A 15,114-nucleotide genomic window follows, 5' to 3' on the forward strand; every position below is an offset into this window, starting at 1 on the left:
GGCCGACCTAAAAACCCCCTTCTGACGCCCTGCGGGGCCCACACTGACGGCTATAGTGACCTGGTTTGCCACAGCGGTTACAGATGGGTCGCCCTTGCTCGTCCCATTCGAAACGGGGCCGGTTAAAGTGGTTCGGGCGCCTGAACGGCTCTCGGCCTCCCTCTGAGTACACTCGGTCTCGGGGCGCCGGCCGTGGTTCCTCCCGCGCCCGTCCTTGGCGCAATTCTCCTACGAGGGCTTTAGACAGTTCAGACATCTGATCGCGGACATCTTTCAAAAGTTCAGCCTTCAGTGCTTGCTTCCAGTCAGGGCCTCCGGGTTGTGCTGGTGCTACTTCACTGACAACCGCACACACTGGGGAACCACTCACCTCAGTCTCATCACCTTCCAGGGCCAGTGCCTCTTTCTTCAGATCTTCGAACGTAAGACCCGGGTCCCTTCGAAACTGGATACGTAGGCTCTGTCTCACCGGACCCTCCTTCAACCCCAGAAGAAACTGGTCCCGCAATAGAGTCTCTCCATCTCCCAACCCGTGGTCCCGACGGGTCTGTAGTCGGGCGAATTGCTCCCGCAACCTCAGGGCGAAAGCTCTAATCGGTTGGCGGGGGCCCTGCTTACAATTGAAGAACTGGGAGCGAAGGACAGCTACGGGGGTGTGGTCACCATACTGTTCAGTGAGGAACTGGAACACGGTTTGGGCGTTGGCTCTAACGGCTTCGGGGGCGGCATGCACCTCTCGCCGCGCTTCTCCATCCAGGGAGTTTAACACAAATTGAAGCCGCTGGGCTGCACTAAGGCCCTGTAGGTCGGCCAAGTACTCTAGTTGAGCCTTCCATTCAGACAATCGTACCTCGGATTCTGTCCCCCCATATTTTTGAATCCAGGGGCTCCCCATAAAAACGGGCATGGCACGGGGTTGGGCTGAAAGCCCCGCGTTGTCGGTCATTGGACGACCTTGGTTACTCAACTCGAGGTGGAAACCCTGCCGACTACGCCAAATCTGTCACACCCAGGGGCTGGCTATGCTTTAACTAAGCCACACCCCTTCTCAACTTCCACCTCGAGGAGGTCCCCAAACCCGACCCAATGGCCAAACAACACGAGAACAAGTAAGTGATAAAACAATCTTTATTTAAATATTTAAAAATAGCTTGGGGAATAGGGAAAGGGCAATTAAAACTAAACTCTGACTCGGCCCTCCAGATGGGCTATGGCCGGGAAGAGGTCAGGGAGCAAGGGGGCCACGGGGATCCGGGGCGTAGGACTCGGGCCCCGGCCTGAGTCTTAGGTATCCGTAGCGCCCTCCTTCTTCCTCCTCTTCGCTGAATACAGCTCACGGTAAGTACTGGTTCACACAGTTCGTTCTCGAGGTGCTCACTCTCTTTCTCTTCCTCCACAGGCAACGGGCTCTTTCTCTTTCTCCACAGGCAACGGCTGGGACACACAGGCACAGTTAATTCAGCTTGGTTTTGCTCTCACCTCTTCGCTGATTACAGCTCACAGTAAGTACTGGTTCACACAGTTCGTTCCTTGGGTGCTCACTCGCTTTCTCTTTCTCCACAGGCAACGGCTGGGACACACAGGCACAGTTAGTTCAGCTTGGTTCTGCTCTCACCTCTTCGCTGATTACAGCTCACAGTAAGTACTGGTTCACACAGTTCGTTCCTTGGGTGCTCACTCGCTTTCTCTTTCTCCACAGGCAGCGGCGTAAGTACAGGTTTCCTCAGTCTCTCCTCGTGTTACCCACTCTCTCTCCTTTTCTCTCCACAGGTATCAACTTGGGCACAATAGCACAGTTAGTTTGCTTTGAATGGCTCTCACCTCTGGGCTGGACACAGCGTACTGTAAGTACAGGGTTCGCTCTATTCCTCCTCGTGTTATTCACTCTCTCTCTCCTTTTCTCTCCACAGGTATCAACTTGGGCACAATAGCACAGTTAGTTTGCTTTGAATGGCTCTCACCTCTGGGCTGGACACAGCGTACTGTAAGTACAGGGTTCGCTCTATTCCTCCTCGTGTTATTCACTCTCTCTCTCCTTTTCTCTCCACAGGTATCAACTTGGGCACAATAGCACAGTTAGTTTGCTTTGAATGGCTCTCACCTCTGGGCTGGACACAGCGTACTGTAAGTACAGGGTTCGCTCTATTCCTCCTCGTGTTATTCACCTCTCTCTCCTTTTCTCTCCACAGGTATCAACTTGGGCACAATAGCACAGTTAGTTTGCTTTAAATGGCTCTCACCTCTGGGCTGGACACAGCGTACTGTAAGTACAGGGTTCGCTCTATTCCTCCTCGTGTTATTCCCTCTCTCTCCTTTTCTCTCCACAGATATCAACTTGGGCACAATAGCACCGTTAGTTTGCTTTGAATGGCTCTCACCTCTGGGCTGAACACAGCGCACTGTAAGTACAGGTTTCCTCTGTTTCTCCTTGTGTTACTCACTCTCTTTCCTTTCCTCTCCACAGGTATCAACTTGGGCACAATAGCACAGTTAGTTTGCTTTGAATGGCTCTCACCTCTGGGCTGGACACAGCGTACTGTAAGTACAGGGTTCGCTCTATTCCTCCTCGTGTTATTCACCTCTCTCTCCTTTTCTCTCCACAGGTATCAACTTGGGCACAATAGCACAGTTAGTTTGCTTTAAATGGCTCTCACCTCTGGGCTGGACACAGCGTACCGTGCTATCTCCGGAGATCTGAAGCACGCTCACAACATATACTGTACTGAACTAGGCTAGGACCAGCAATCTCCTTGTCCTCCCACGCCGAAGTGCGTGAAGGCGGGGGTTTATCTGACAGGACACACGGCAATACACAGCAGCCCACAGCAATATACAGCACCACGTCAAAATTATAGGTTTTCACAGCACGAAGACTCACCCACCACACTCAGTGTACGGAAAGGACACCCGTCTTCCTTCACTTCGCTTGGTTCGGATCTGGCGATGGAATATGCGGCCTAGCTAGTGATGTCGTCGTTGTGACTACTTCAATAAGTATTCCTTCGGCTCTCCCACCACACTATATTAGGGGTAGGGCCGCCCTCCTCCTCCTGGAGAGATCTACACAACGCCAGGTCAATATACAGGGCACTTTCGACTGGCTCTTAGTACTCACATCAATGCCACTTCCAATCCCCTTTTTCACGTCGTCTCAGTTCGCCGTATAATCTGTTCACTTCTCAACCTTTAAGGTTCGCGATGTCTTCACAATCATACAATTCCAGCCTGAGGGAGAGAGAGAGTTAGACAGCTACCAGCAGCGTACCGAGACGGGCACAACCCAGTGCTTCACACACACCAAAAAGAGCTTCCCAGACTGGGAAATAACTTGGCCTTAAGTACTGCCTTGTCCAGCGTATCCTCCAATCACCAACCGCTGTCCCTAACTAGGCACAGGTGCATCGAATTCCCTGATTTTCCTTCTTACGGCGCTACCGGAAGTTCCGGTGTTCTGTTTTTCCGGTCCGGGCGGAAACGCTTCCGGGCGGAACCAAACTTCCCGAATTTTGGTTCCGCCCCTAAAGATCGTCACCTTGTGACAATACCAATGTTTCCTCACCAGACCTTAGCAACTGTATTTGCACCAGAAAAATGCACAGCTCATTAGCGGCTAAATCCTTTAAAACACACAGCATAGCCTATCAAATTGATGGCCTTCACTAAGAAACTAAACCTTTTTGAAATGGCTGATCCATGGTTTGATGCACAGCTGTTGATCTCAAGAAAGTGCCCATTCATCTCAATGGCAGTTGCTTAACTCATTGTTACTGATAGGAATTCATGGCAAATTTTGAATGGCTGATAGTTTTTCTACAGAATCTACCAGCAGGAGCAGTAGACAAAATTCTGTATATTACTACACTTTACTTTGTAAGTAGAACTTTATTGCTTTCTTTTTATTTTTGTGTTAATTATTTTCCCACTTTGTTTTTGTTTTTGTTGTTTTTTGTTTTGTTTTTTTTGGTTTTGTGTTTCACATTGGCAAAGCATTTAATATTAAGTGTTTTGGTTACCTTTAAATAACATAAGTTTCTCACTTTCAGCCGTGTGGTTGACTTTTTGGTTGACCTTTGCTGCAACTTGTGTCTCATTCTCTTTATGCATGTTCAGATGTTTTTTATTATGTTTAAGAGAGTTTGTTAGCCACTGTTTGGCTTGCAGTTGGAGAGTCTCAGTGGTGAGGCATCCCTCCTGTTGCTAACTATGGAAGGTGGAAGAGAGATTCCAAACAAAGTATCAAAGTATAAGGTTGTTAATATACCCACAGTATTGTATTTAGTGGAAATATGTTAACATGCTCATTCTAAACATTAGTTAGATGGTTTATATAAGTTAAAGGAATAGTTCATCCACAAATTAAATATTTTTATCAAATGTCCTGCAATGGATCTGCCGTGAATGGGTGCCGTCAAAATGTCCAATCAGCTAATGTCAATGTCACCTTTATTTATATAGCGCTTTAAACAAAATACGGTAACACTTTACTTGAAGGGGTGTGCATAAGACTAACATGACATCTTCATAATCATGCTATGACACATGTCATGAATATGAAGGAGTTTTTATGCATGTTTATGACAACTGTCACTAAGTGTCATTCGCTCAATTATGACATTTTTAATGCAAAGATGACATTGTTTGAAATGTCTTTGTTATGACACCTTGACATAAACCAATACATCATAACGTGTCAGTGTCTTTGTCATGACATCTTGACATTACCAAGACAACACAACTTGTCAGTGTCCTGGTAATGACAACTTGACATTACCAAGAAAACATAACCTGTCATAAATCTGTTATAAAGTATGACATAGCAGATTAATTATCAAATTTAGGAAACTACTTAGCTTTATGGGTTAACAGTACATTAAACTGTCATGTGGTTGGTTTTGACTGTCATGAGGCCGGGATTATAATTGTGTCATGAATTTATGACCAGTTTTTTTTTCTTCAGTGGTACAAATTGATACAAAGTATCAAATTGGTACAAAGTAAAGTGGTACACATTTAATTTGTCATTAAAATGTCATTAAGTGTTAATAATCTGTCAAATAGTTTTATAACGGTGTCATGAATATATTTACACGGTGTCATTAATACATTTCTTGACCTCAAGTAAAGTGGTACACATTTAATTTGTCATTAAAATGTCATTAAGTGTTAATAATCTGTCAAATAGTTTTATAACGGTGTCATGAATATATTTGAATATATTTACACGGTGTCATGAATACATTTCTTGACCTCAAGTAAAGTGGTACACATTTAATTTGTCATTAAAATGTCATTAAGTGTTAATAATCTGTCAAATAGCTTTATAACAGCGTCATGAATATTTTTCATTTCATGTTTATTTTTTAGATAATAGACAATTTCAGATGTCTTAAAGAAGATGAATAGGTGTTAGAGAAATGAAATCAATCATCCAATAATAATAATTAAAATTGATAAAATTATATTTTATTGCATTTGGAGAACGATTCACCCAAAATTGAATTATGAAGCTTTATGGGTTAACAGTACATTAAACTGTCATGTGGTTGGTTTTGACTGTCATGAGGCCGGGATTATAATTGTGTCATGAATTTATGACCAGTTTTTTTTTCTTCAGTGGTACAAATTGAATTTGTCATTAAAATGTCATTAAGTGTTAATAATCTGTCAAATAGTTTTATAACGGTGTCATGAATATATTTACACGGTGTCATTAATAAATTTCTTGACCTCAAGTAAAGTGGTACACATTTAATTTGTCATTAAAATGTCATTAAGTGTTAATAATCTGTCAAATAGTTTTATAACGGTGTCATGAATATATTTACACGGTGTCATTAATACATTTCTTGACCTCAAGTAAAGTGGTACACATTTAATTTGTCATTAAAATGTCATTAAGTGTTAATAATCTGTCAAATAGTTTTATAACGGTGTCATGAATATATTTACACGGTGTCATGAATACATTTCTTGACCTCAAGTAAAGTGGTACACATTTAATTTGTCATTAAAATGTCATTAAGTGTTAATAATCTGTCAAATAGTTTTATAACGGTGTCATGAATATATTTGAATATATTTACACGGTGTCATGAATACATTTCTTGACCTCAAGTAAAGTGGTACACATTTAATTTGTCATTAAAATGTCATTAAGTGTTAATAATCTGTCAAATAGCTTTATAACAGCGTCATGAATATTTTTCATTTCATGTTTATTTTTTAGATAATAGACAATTTCAGATGTCTTAAAGAAGATGAATAGGTGTTAGAGAAATGAAATCAATCATCCAATAATAATAATTAAAATTGATAAAATTATATTTTATTGCATTTGGAGAACGATTCACCCAAAATTGAATTAAAACTAATCAAGGTGGGGGTTAAGCAATGCAGCATTTGGTCCATATCACTGCAAAAACAGTTAATTACAGCATCCCACACATTTATATTGTCTTGACATGTTTTTTTACATCATGAATAAGTCTACCTAAGACACCATCATAATGGCGTACACCTAACCAGTGGTGCCACTCTATCATTTTGAGGTGAGTTTTCAGGGACTCAGGAGTACGATTTCCTCTACGACGCCATATTTCCAACTTGTAATTCTGCCATGCACGCTCAATATGCTGAGTATGAGCACCAGTCCCTGGATCAACAAAGTGTCTTTTATGGCAGACAGAATACTGACGATATCCGTACTGGGAAAGCTGTCTGTTGTAGGCACGCCATTCATCCGTAAGGATAGATGTTCTAGGTCTGATATGTCGTTGAATTTGGCTTATAAGTGTTTGCCTTGAGCGGTCCTTGACGAGTCTCAGAATGGGTCTTCTTGAAAGGCCATCAACCTCTAGCATCCCGAAGACCCACTGGCGTTTACGCCGCCAAGTGTTGCCACATCGGCCACGATGGTACTAAAAAAAGAAATAAAACAAGATAAATTCTTTAATAAGGGTTGTGCTGTATTTTTTTTTTCAATCATTGGAATCCAGTCCTTTTGGACAGTTAATAGACTGATCCTTCTTACCTGGCTTGATAACAAATAATTGCCCAACAGGTGCAAATGCATTTTTATTTCTTAAATGTTTCCATTTTCATAATTTCATTTCCTTAAAACAAAATATTGTTTCACTTCCATATTTTTCTGTACAAAAGCTTTCATATAGTACAACATAAAAAATATTTTGGATTGTATTTCTTTTTAATGGAACATACTGTTAGAATGCCATCCTAACCTGATTTCAATATATTTTGTATACGGACTTATTGTCTGATTTTAAATGAAGGGTATATTTATTTCTTACTATATTGTATGTTTTCAAACTAAATAAGATATACACATTTTTGCATTGCAATCTCAACACAGAAGACTGATGAGTTTTGTCTTATAAGGACATACACAGCAGCCATAGACTGTAAACATACAGTATCAGCCTTGGCGCCTGTTTCCAGGCATTAGCGTTCTCTAACGTCTCTCCAGCGCTACAAAACTTTTCTAATATTAACGCAGGTTTTATTACTTGTCTGATCGTAACACTTCATTTTCTAGTTATTTTCCTCCGACCTTTTTGTCTTTTGTACACTGTAAAAAATTAACTGTAGAACTTACAGCAACTTACTGGCAATTTTGGTTGTCTGTAAATTTATCAAGAGTAATGTAAATCATAAACTACAATTATACTGTAAAATTATGCAGCACACCTGTAAAAGCTACAAAACAAGAGCGGCTGTGAATTTACAGTTCTTTACTGTAATCTTTACAGTATGTTACTGTTATTAATAATGTACTGAATAAAAACCTGATAACTCATTTCATTTGAGGAAATTGATTGGTCAATTGCCATTAAATATTTATAATGTGAGATTATTTCATTTGAATCCACTAAGAAAAAGACTTTATGAGTTAACTAGAAACATCAATTTAACTAAATCCTACTAGTGATCATCATCACACATGAACAAGTTGAAAAACTTAAAAACATCATCAATGCATCAGCAACTACACAGTCACTGTCTTTAAATAAAGCAACATGCAGCATAACATCAGTGTTTTTCTGCTCATCCTGGACTGAAGCACAGGCTCTACTCTTCAACACAATGGTGACACACAAAACTTAACAGAAACCCTTTAAATCCCAACAGAACATTAAACACTAACAACATATCTCCACTATAGCATTATGTGCAAAAACACCTATAATCACACAAAGCAAAGCACAGAATTGTACTTTTTTGTTCAGTAAATTTTACAGTGAGATTTTACTGTAAACAACTGACTTAAGCCACAGCTTTAGATGAAATCAACTGAAGAGAAAAGAATACTTACTTTATTTCTGTCATAATCAGACTTAATGAGAAATAACGGGCGTTTAGATGTTGATGATGTATTGACATTTCATTTGAAGTTACCATGATCGTGATTAGTGCTTTCTTTAGTTGGGCTCTCGACTCTATTTCTTTAACATGTCTTTGTACATGCTTGTTATGGCAATAAAAGCCAAGAAACAATATACTCTGGTATAGACTAGAGTCTGTTCTCTGAATATGAAGAATTGGTTGTAATAGTAGTATGATACTAGGATGTGATGTCATGAGATCAGATCATTTGTGTTTTACATATTTACGAATTACAAAACTTTTAAATTTACAGGAACACACACACATATATCAAGAGTCAGCATATGAACCTCAACAATGGTGACAAACAAAATATTCTGATAAACAGATAAACTCTAAACATCACAAATCAAGCTACTAAAAAGTCACATCAAAAAACAACAAAAATAAAAGCACATGGTAAAAATAAAAGAAAATAATACAATTCAGCTACATAATTTCTGCATGCAGCAATGCATTCTGGGAATTATGTACTATGGTGGTACCCAGCATACATTGCAACATGAAGCTTTTCATTTGAATGTCACCATTGTTGAGATTCATACGCCGATTGTTAATGTCTGTGTGTGAGAAAATAACTTAGCATTTTTAAAACTTTCTATGCATTATATATTATTAAACTGTTCAAATTATAACAAAGCTTTTTGATATCATATGTGTATGATTAATAGTCAATCATATGAAATGACCCACATGATTGCTTGAGAACAGATTAACATGTGAATAAAATAAGGTACAGCCTTGTAAGCTCAATTGATGACATCAGCAATACAATGCCATAAATGCCAGATCACTTTTCTCTCAGCAGTTTTTGCTATAGCTGTTGTGCCTTATAAACACACATGTAAAGCAGCCAGAATAAAACTAATGTTCAAATGTCAAGGGCAAGAGCACAGCAAAAGCCAACACTCATCACCATCATGGTAAGTACACAATAAACAAACCATCAACATCTAAACCTCCGTTAATTCTCAAAAAGACCCTCTGATTATGACAGAAATAAAGTCAGTGTGGCTAGTAATAAGTGAAGCTGGTAATGGTGTTTGTGGAGTTGTTTAATCCTCCTCTGCTGAGATCTTCAGAGATTTAATGTCTTCTTTTCTCTTCAGTTGATTTTATCTAAAGCGGCTTAAGTCAGTTGTTTACAGTAAAATCTCCCGTCATCTCTCTTTACATAATCCCAGACTGGCACTGCACTAACATGACAAAACTGATACATGTCAAGTAAAGTTTAAGTAGGGCTTCATACAAATAAACAGCCTACCTTTCGTTTGTGAGCAAATTTACTCTCGTCAATAACAACAAATCGATGTTGACCACCAATTCTCATTCCTCTGATCCTCAGTCTCTTAAGGGCAGCAATGCACACCTTCAAATATAGAAATAACACATCACAAGTTGACTGTTACAATGTCTTGGTATGGAAGTTGAGTGCATCAAATAAGTATGTAGCAATGCTGAATCCAGTTGTCTACAGTGGGTTTGGACACTGAAATAAAATTTTTCACATTTTACTTTTTTTTTTACAACTAATAAGTAATGCAACAACCTTTCTGAGTACTTTTGTCATTCTTGTCAGTGTCTTTGAGCTTCCTGCTATACCGTCATTGATCATGGCAAGCTGCTTCAACTGCAAACCTTGTGCAAACCTGTAGGGAAGGAACAAATATTAAAACACCTAATTAGAGTCACTTAAAATTGTACTGTTTTTGCATTGATGGCCTGGCCTGCATAATTTCCTGTCACTGAACTGGGTAAAAGCAAACAACCCTTTGCGAAACAAAACTAGCCCCCTCTTTTTTTGATTCAAATAGTATAATATGACATTGGTGTAAAAACTTTTCTACCACTGTTTGACACATCAACAACATTTTTTCTGGTGAATTCTGAAAATGGAGTCTGTGTATTGCAATATGCAGGGCTGAGTTGATGTTGATAAATACACAAGTATAATTCACACACTACAAATCTTTAATGTATTTGTATTTAAGCCGTAAAAACTGTAATATTTTAAATTTTAAATGTTCCATTTTAAGTTTATAATAAGCTTAGGTTTTACATGGTTTATATATATATATATATATATATATATATATATATAAAAAAATGTCATTATCTTCAAGGATTACAGATGAAAAATATTTGTGTGGGCTAATTCTGACACATGTACAGTATTTATTATTTTTGTGCACTTTACTTGTCAAATAAATAAATACTGTACCTGTACATAAACTCAAGCCATTTCACCAAAGGGGTGTGAGAATTGGTGAATATTGAGCCATTGCGCACAGAGAGTGGTGAACTTTTGTGATGCTTACAGACCCTACAGAAAAAGAAGGCAAAATGCAAAAAAGTATAACACATGAAAATATCAAATATCATACGGATAAAACATATTGTAAACATTTCACATAATAATGCTAATTTCAGACTTCCGGGCCATTAATACAATACAGGTGGACTTCATCCAGACAGGTCCACTTCAATTGTGCAAAATATAATAATAATAATAATAATATATACTGTATATATATATATATATATATATATATATATATATATATATATAACTTGTACACAGCTGTTTTCAACATTGATAATAATAATGTCTAGTTTCAAATAAGATAGCAATTTCACTTCATTAAATTCTTTATGTATTTACAGACAGACAGACTGGCTTACCATCGTAACCCATCGCTGCGATCGCATTTTTCCAGGCGCATGCTTCGATTGCATTTTGGACACTGCATCCTACTTTTCAGGATACCCCATTTCTGCATCCATCTAACTATTCTTCTTTTTTTCGTGTTATCATAACTTCTAATATTTTTTAGGAGTTCTTGCAATAACCGCGTCATCTGTAACTGCTTTCTAAGCCAACAACCCAACCAGCCTCTGTCCTGTTCCACATTCAAATGTCGTGCCACATCAAATTTTGGCGCCTACTGGATGCGCGCGACGTGCGTAACGTTACCTGACTGTCCCGCGCGTTTATAATTGTCGTAAAACATACCACACGGACAACATACAGGAGCGTCAAAGAAACGAAGTACCCACGAAGTTCTCTATTTGAGGTAAGCTAAACATGAAACATTTGTATTTATTTAGGAACATTGACATCATAAGTCTTTACTGTTCTAGCCAAAGTTGTACAGAACTGGTAGTTTACGAATGTAGCTGACATGACATGGTGTTTGTGTTCTTTGCTTTGCGCAACTTTATTTAGATGAAAACTCGTTTCAGCAAAAGAGCACATGGTGGAGTGATGGAGGCCAAGGAAGGTAAAGAAGAAGTACAAGTTGTGGATGATGCGATTGCGAATGAGGGCCTACAACAAGATGTGGATGATGTCCCTGTTGGCCCAAAGAGAAAGAAGACAGTCAAACATTCCCCGAGGAAATTATGTAAGTCATTTTTGTGTTAATACTTTAACAATCAGTGCTTAATTAAAACCTGTAGCTTAGTGTTCTAGCCACTTTGTCAGCAGATTGCCAGCATTTTTTCAATCTGTATTTGGCTGATTGTGGCACATTATATTTCCTATTTTTATTATTTTGTTTATATTGTATTTTTTGGTAATTGTAGCATAATAGTGTTGTCCCAATAGTAAAATTGCAACCAGTCCAAATACAAGTAATTTAACAAAGTTCTCCATACCAAAATAAACATGTTTATTTTTTTATTATTTTTTTTACAAAATTCTGTCTAATAATAATAATACATATTATTTATGTTTTTTTTTGTTATTGCATCATGGATTATATATATATATATATATATATATATATATATATATATATATATATATATATATAGCCAAGTACTTGGCTTTTATTTTGCAACATGCATTTAAATTGATGCACTCTGTTTTAAGAACACGAGGACATATGCTTTTAAAGGAAAAACCAAAAAAATTAAATTTGCTGATAAATGACTCCAGGCAATCCAATGTGTTGGTGACTTGCTTTCTTCAGTGCAATACAATTGGAGAAATGTAGTTTTCGTTGAAAAGTAAGCAGCAACAAAAATAATCCTCACAATTTTAGCTGATACACTGAGGTCTTATTAAGTGGAAGAATCGTTCTGTTTAAAAATTACATGTTATTTACAACTTAATAATTGACAACATTGCTAGGCTCCGAGCAAGGAACATTCTTGGGATGGGAGAATATATATACAAAAACATTTGTTTATTTAAAAAAAATGTGCAGTGTCACCAACAGGAATGTTGGAGTTGGCCAAACTAAAAGAACAGACCAAGATGGATCGACAGAAGATTGAACACCTCGAGGACCGCATTAAATACCTGGAAGAGGCCAACAGTGAGCTAAAAAACGACAAGGATTTCCTGCTTTCACAAATTAAGGGAGCCCCCAGTGCACCTGCATCTACTGGAAAGTCAGGTATATTAGGAACACAATTACCATTATTCATGGAGTTTTAAATGTTTGTGAAAGGACAGAGACACTGTGATAGAACCATTATCAACTTTCCTCACAGCAAACAGAACGAAAGTGTAGCTGTTTACTGCTCACTGAAGGGCCATGCAGCAGTAGTCATGTTTATTAAATGCAGTATATAAATTATTAATCACATTATTACATAAGGATCAAAACCATTGTAATTGTAATGTAAATGTAAAGCATTAATACTATATTATAGACATTTTCATAGGCACGTTGTGACTTTTGTAAAGCTGCTTTAAAACGATTTGTATTATGAAAAGTTCTATACAAATAAATTTGATTTGATTATATCCAATGACAAGCACTTACAATAGCTCTTTGCTCTGGTTTCAAAAACAAGACTTTACAGAAAGTTCCTTTAATCATCAACATGTTATGTGTGTTCTTCTGTGATACAGTTCTCTGCTTTCAGATGGAACCCAAAATTGGGCCTATTGAGAAATGTAACTTTTTAGATTTTGGGGCTTTGTTTATTTATACATTATTCTGCTTGTCCACCTGCCCCATTCCCCTTTTTCCCTACAGGTTTCAGAAAGACTGCTCACATTCCTTCTTCATCTTCACCTTCAATGTCTCCATCCCCCTCCTCTTCATCCTCAGACTTCAGCTCCTCATCATCCTCAGAAGAGGAGCAGCAGAAGAAGAAAAAGAAGAAGAAGAAGGAGAAGAAAAAGTCAAAAAAATACACTGACTCACACAGCCGTTCAAGAAGTAAGCACAGGCTTTGATTCATAATGAGATGGTTTCTTACATTAAAGTTGCCCATTACTGAAGTTTAAGCCAACATTTATATTCTGTCATAATTTTCTCTCATTCATGATGTTCTAAACCTGTGTGACTTTCTTTTTTTCTGGATATAAGATATTTTGAGAAATGTTTGTAAACAAAGAGTTTTGGCTGCCATTAACTTCCATATGGACTAAAAACAAAAACAACACTGAAACATTTCTCAAAATATCTTCTTTTGTGTTTCACAGAAAAAAGAAATTCATACAGATTTTGCATGAAATGAGGATGGGTAAATGAAAACAAAATGTTTCATAATAAATAATCCTATATTTAGCCTTTAAAGCAGACTAGAACAGACAGTAATTTCCACGCTGATTCAGTGTGCATCCTCCATCCAGGCTGGTTATGTTTGATTTAGGCTGTCAGATATGAAAAGACACAGCTTACTGTGCTGGTTCTTGTAAATTGAAAGGAGAATGCACAGTGAACCAGCAGGTTAAGTATAATTCTTTCATATCTACTGTTGCCTGAAAAGAAGCTGACACGATTAATCGCATTTGCTATTACATATCTGTAACAATGACAGACAATTGCCAGGAATTCCCAAAACTCACATTTCCGCTTCGCCACCTCAAACATCTCCCAGAAGACACGTGTTACTCACCATTTTACAGAAGCTTCTCAGGCATACCATTTGTCCCAGAACCTCCCGCATTTCGATAGCGTTTCCCGGATGCTGAGAAATCGCAGAGTGGGATGTCTGGCATCTTAAAGAACATTAGCTGAGATTAAACCTACTTCTAATACTGCAAGGATGACTGCAAGTGTCTCTTTAATATTTGTATTAATTAGGACTGTCTGTTTTTTGTTCAGTGACCACAACGGATGGAATCATCCGCCGCTACAAGAATGCCCTTAAGAGATTCACCAAGTTTGGATCCATGAAAAAGGCCTTTGCCAAAATTAATGTTGACCGCAACACAATTGCAAGAACAGCTATAATTGCTGAGCTAGCAATCACATATCCAGATACATTTCAGGAGCTGCTCCCTACAGATGAAGTCAATGAGAAGATCTCAGAATTTGCAGAGCGCTGCAAGAGGGCTATGACAAAAGAGATGGCTGAAACGATCACAGCAAAGAAAAAAAGTGGACAACTCCTCCCAATAATGTACAAGTACACCTAATTTTTTTTCTTCTCCTAAACAAGTGATCCTGTTGATTTCCCTCCAAAACACTAAATATATGTGTTGAGATTATTTTGTAACCCTCTGTTTGAGGAAGCACAGGTAATAATTATTATTATTATTTTTTTTTTTTTCATTCAATGTCAGAAAATGTCAGAACCCTCTGTGTGAGGAAGAGCAAGTTCTGCTACTTGTCAGTTTTTTATGTATTGTGCACATACATAAAGTTAAGTCAAATCTTTTGACGTGTCTGTTGCATTTTGTTAAGGTATTTAACTTTATTTGACCATATAGGAATACCACTTAACATTTAATGACAAGTTAAACTCGTA

At 38.0% G+C, this 15,114-nt stretch overlaps 1 protein-coding gene and 1 long non-coding RNA gene across 2 annotated transcripts; one reads left to right on the forward strand and one right to left on the reverse strand.

Moving 5' to 3' along the window:
- Positions 1-9,946: 9,946 nt before the first annotated feature.
- On the reverse strand, positions 9,947-11,317 carry LOC132156514 (uncharacterized). The gene is made up of 3 exons (XR_009437451.1): positions 11,083-11,317; positions 10,622-10,723; positions 9,947-10,049 (listed from the first exon to the last, which is right to left on the reverse strand). It is a non-coding gene; the product is annotated as an uncharacterized LOC132156514 (long non-coding RNA).
- A 147-nt stretch (positions 11,318-11,464) lies between these two features.
- LOC132157574 (coiled-coil domain-containing protein 106-like) lies at positions 11,465-14,782 on the forward strand. The gene is made up of 4 exons (XM_059566938.1): positions 11,465-11,804; positions 12,612-12,803; positions 13,392-13,577; positions 14,469-14,782. The coding sequence occupies exons 1-4, from the start codon at positions 11,627-11,629 to the stop codon at positions 14,780-14,782; spliced, it is 870 nt and encodes a 289-aa protein (XP_059422921.1). The 5' UTR covers positions 11,465-11,626.
- Positions 14,783-15,114: the final 332 nt, after the last annotated feature.

Source organism: Carassius carassius, chromosome 14 (genome assembly GCF_963082965.1).
Source record: "Carassius carassius chromosome 14, fCarCar2.1, whole genome shotgun sequence".
Taxonomy (NCBI): domain Eukaryota; kingdom Metazoa; phylum Chordata; class Actinopteri; order Cypriniformes; family Cyprinidae; genus Carassius; species Carassius carassius.

Excerpts from the sequence above, each read along its gene's own strand:
- LOC132157574 (XM_059566938.1), top strand. The coding sequence starts at position 11,627 with ATGAAAACTCGTTTCAGCAAAAGAGCACATGGTGGAGTGATGGAGGCC. Across the intron at positions 12,804-13,391 it reads TGCATCTACTGGAAAGTCAG|GTTTCAGAAAGACTGCTCAC; the intron begins GTATATTAGGAA and ends TTTTCCCTACAG. Across the intron at positions 13,578-14,468 it reads CTCACACAGCCGTTCAAGAA|TGACCACAACGGATGGAATC; the intron begins GTAAGCACAGGC and ends TTTTTTGTTCAG.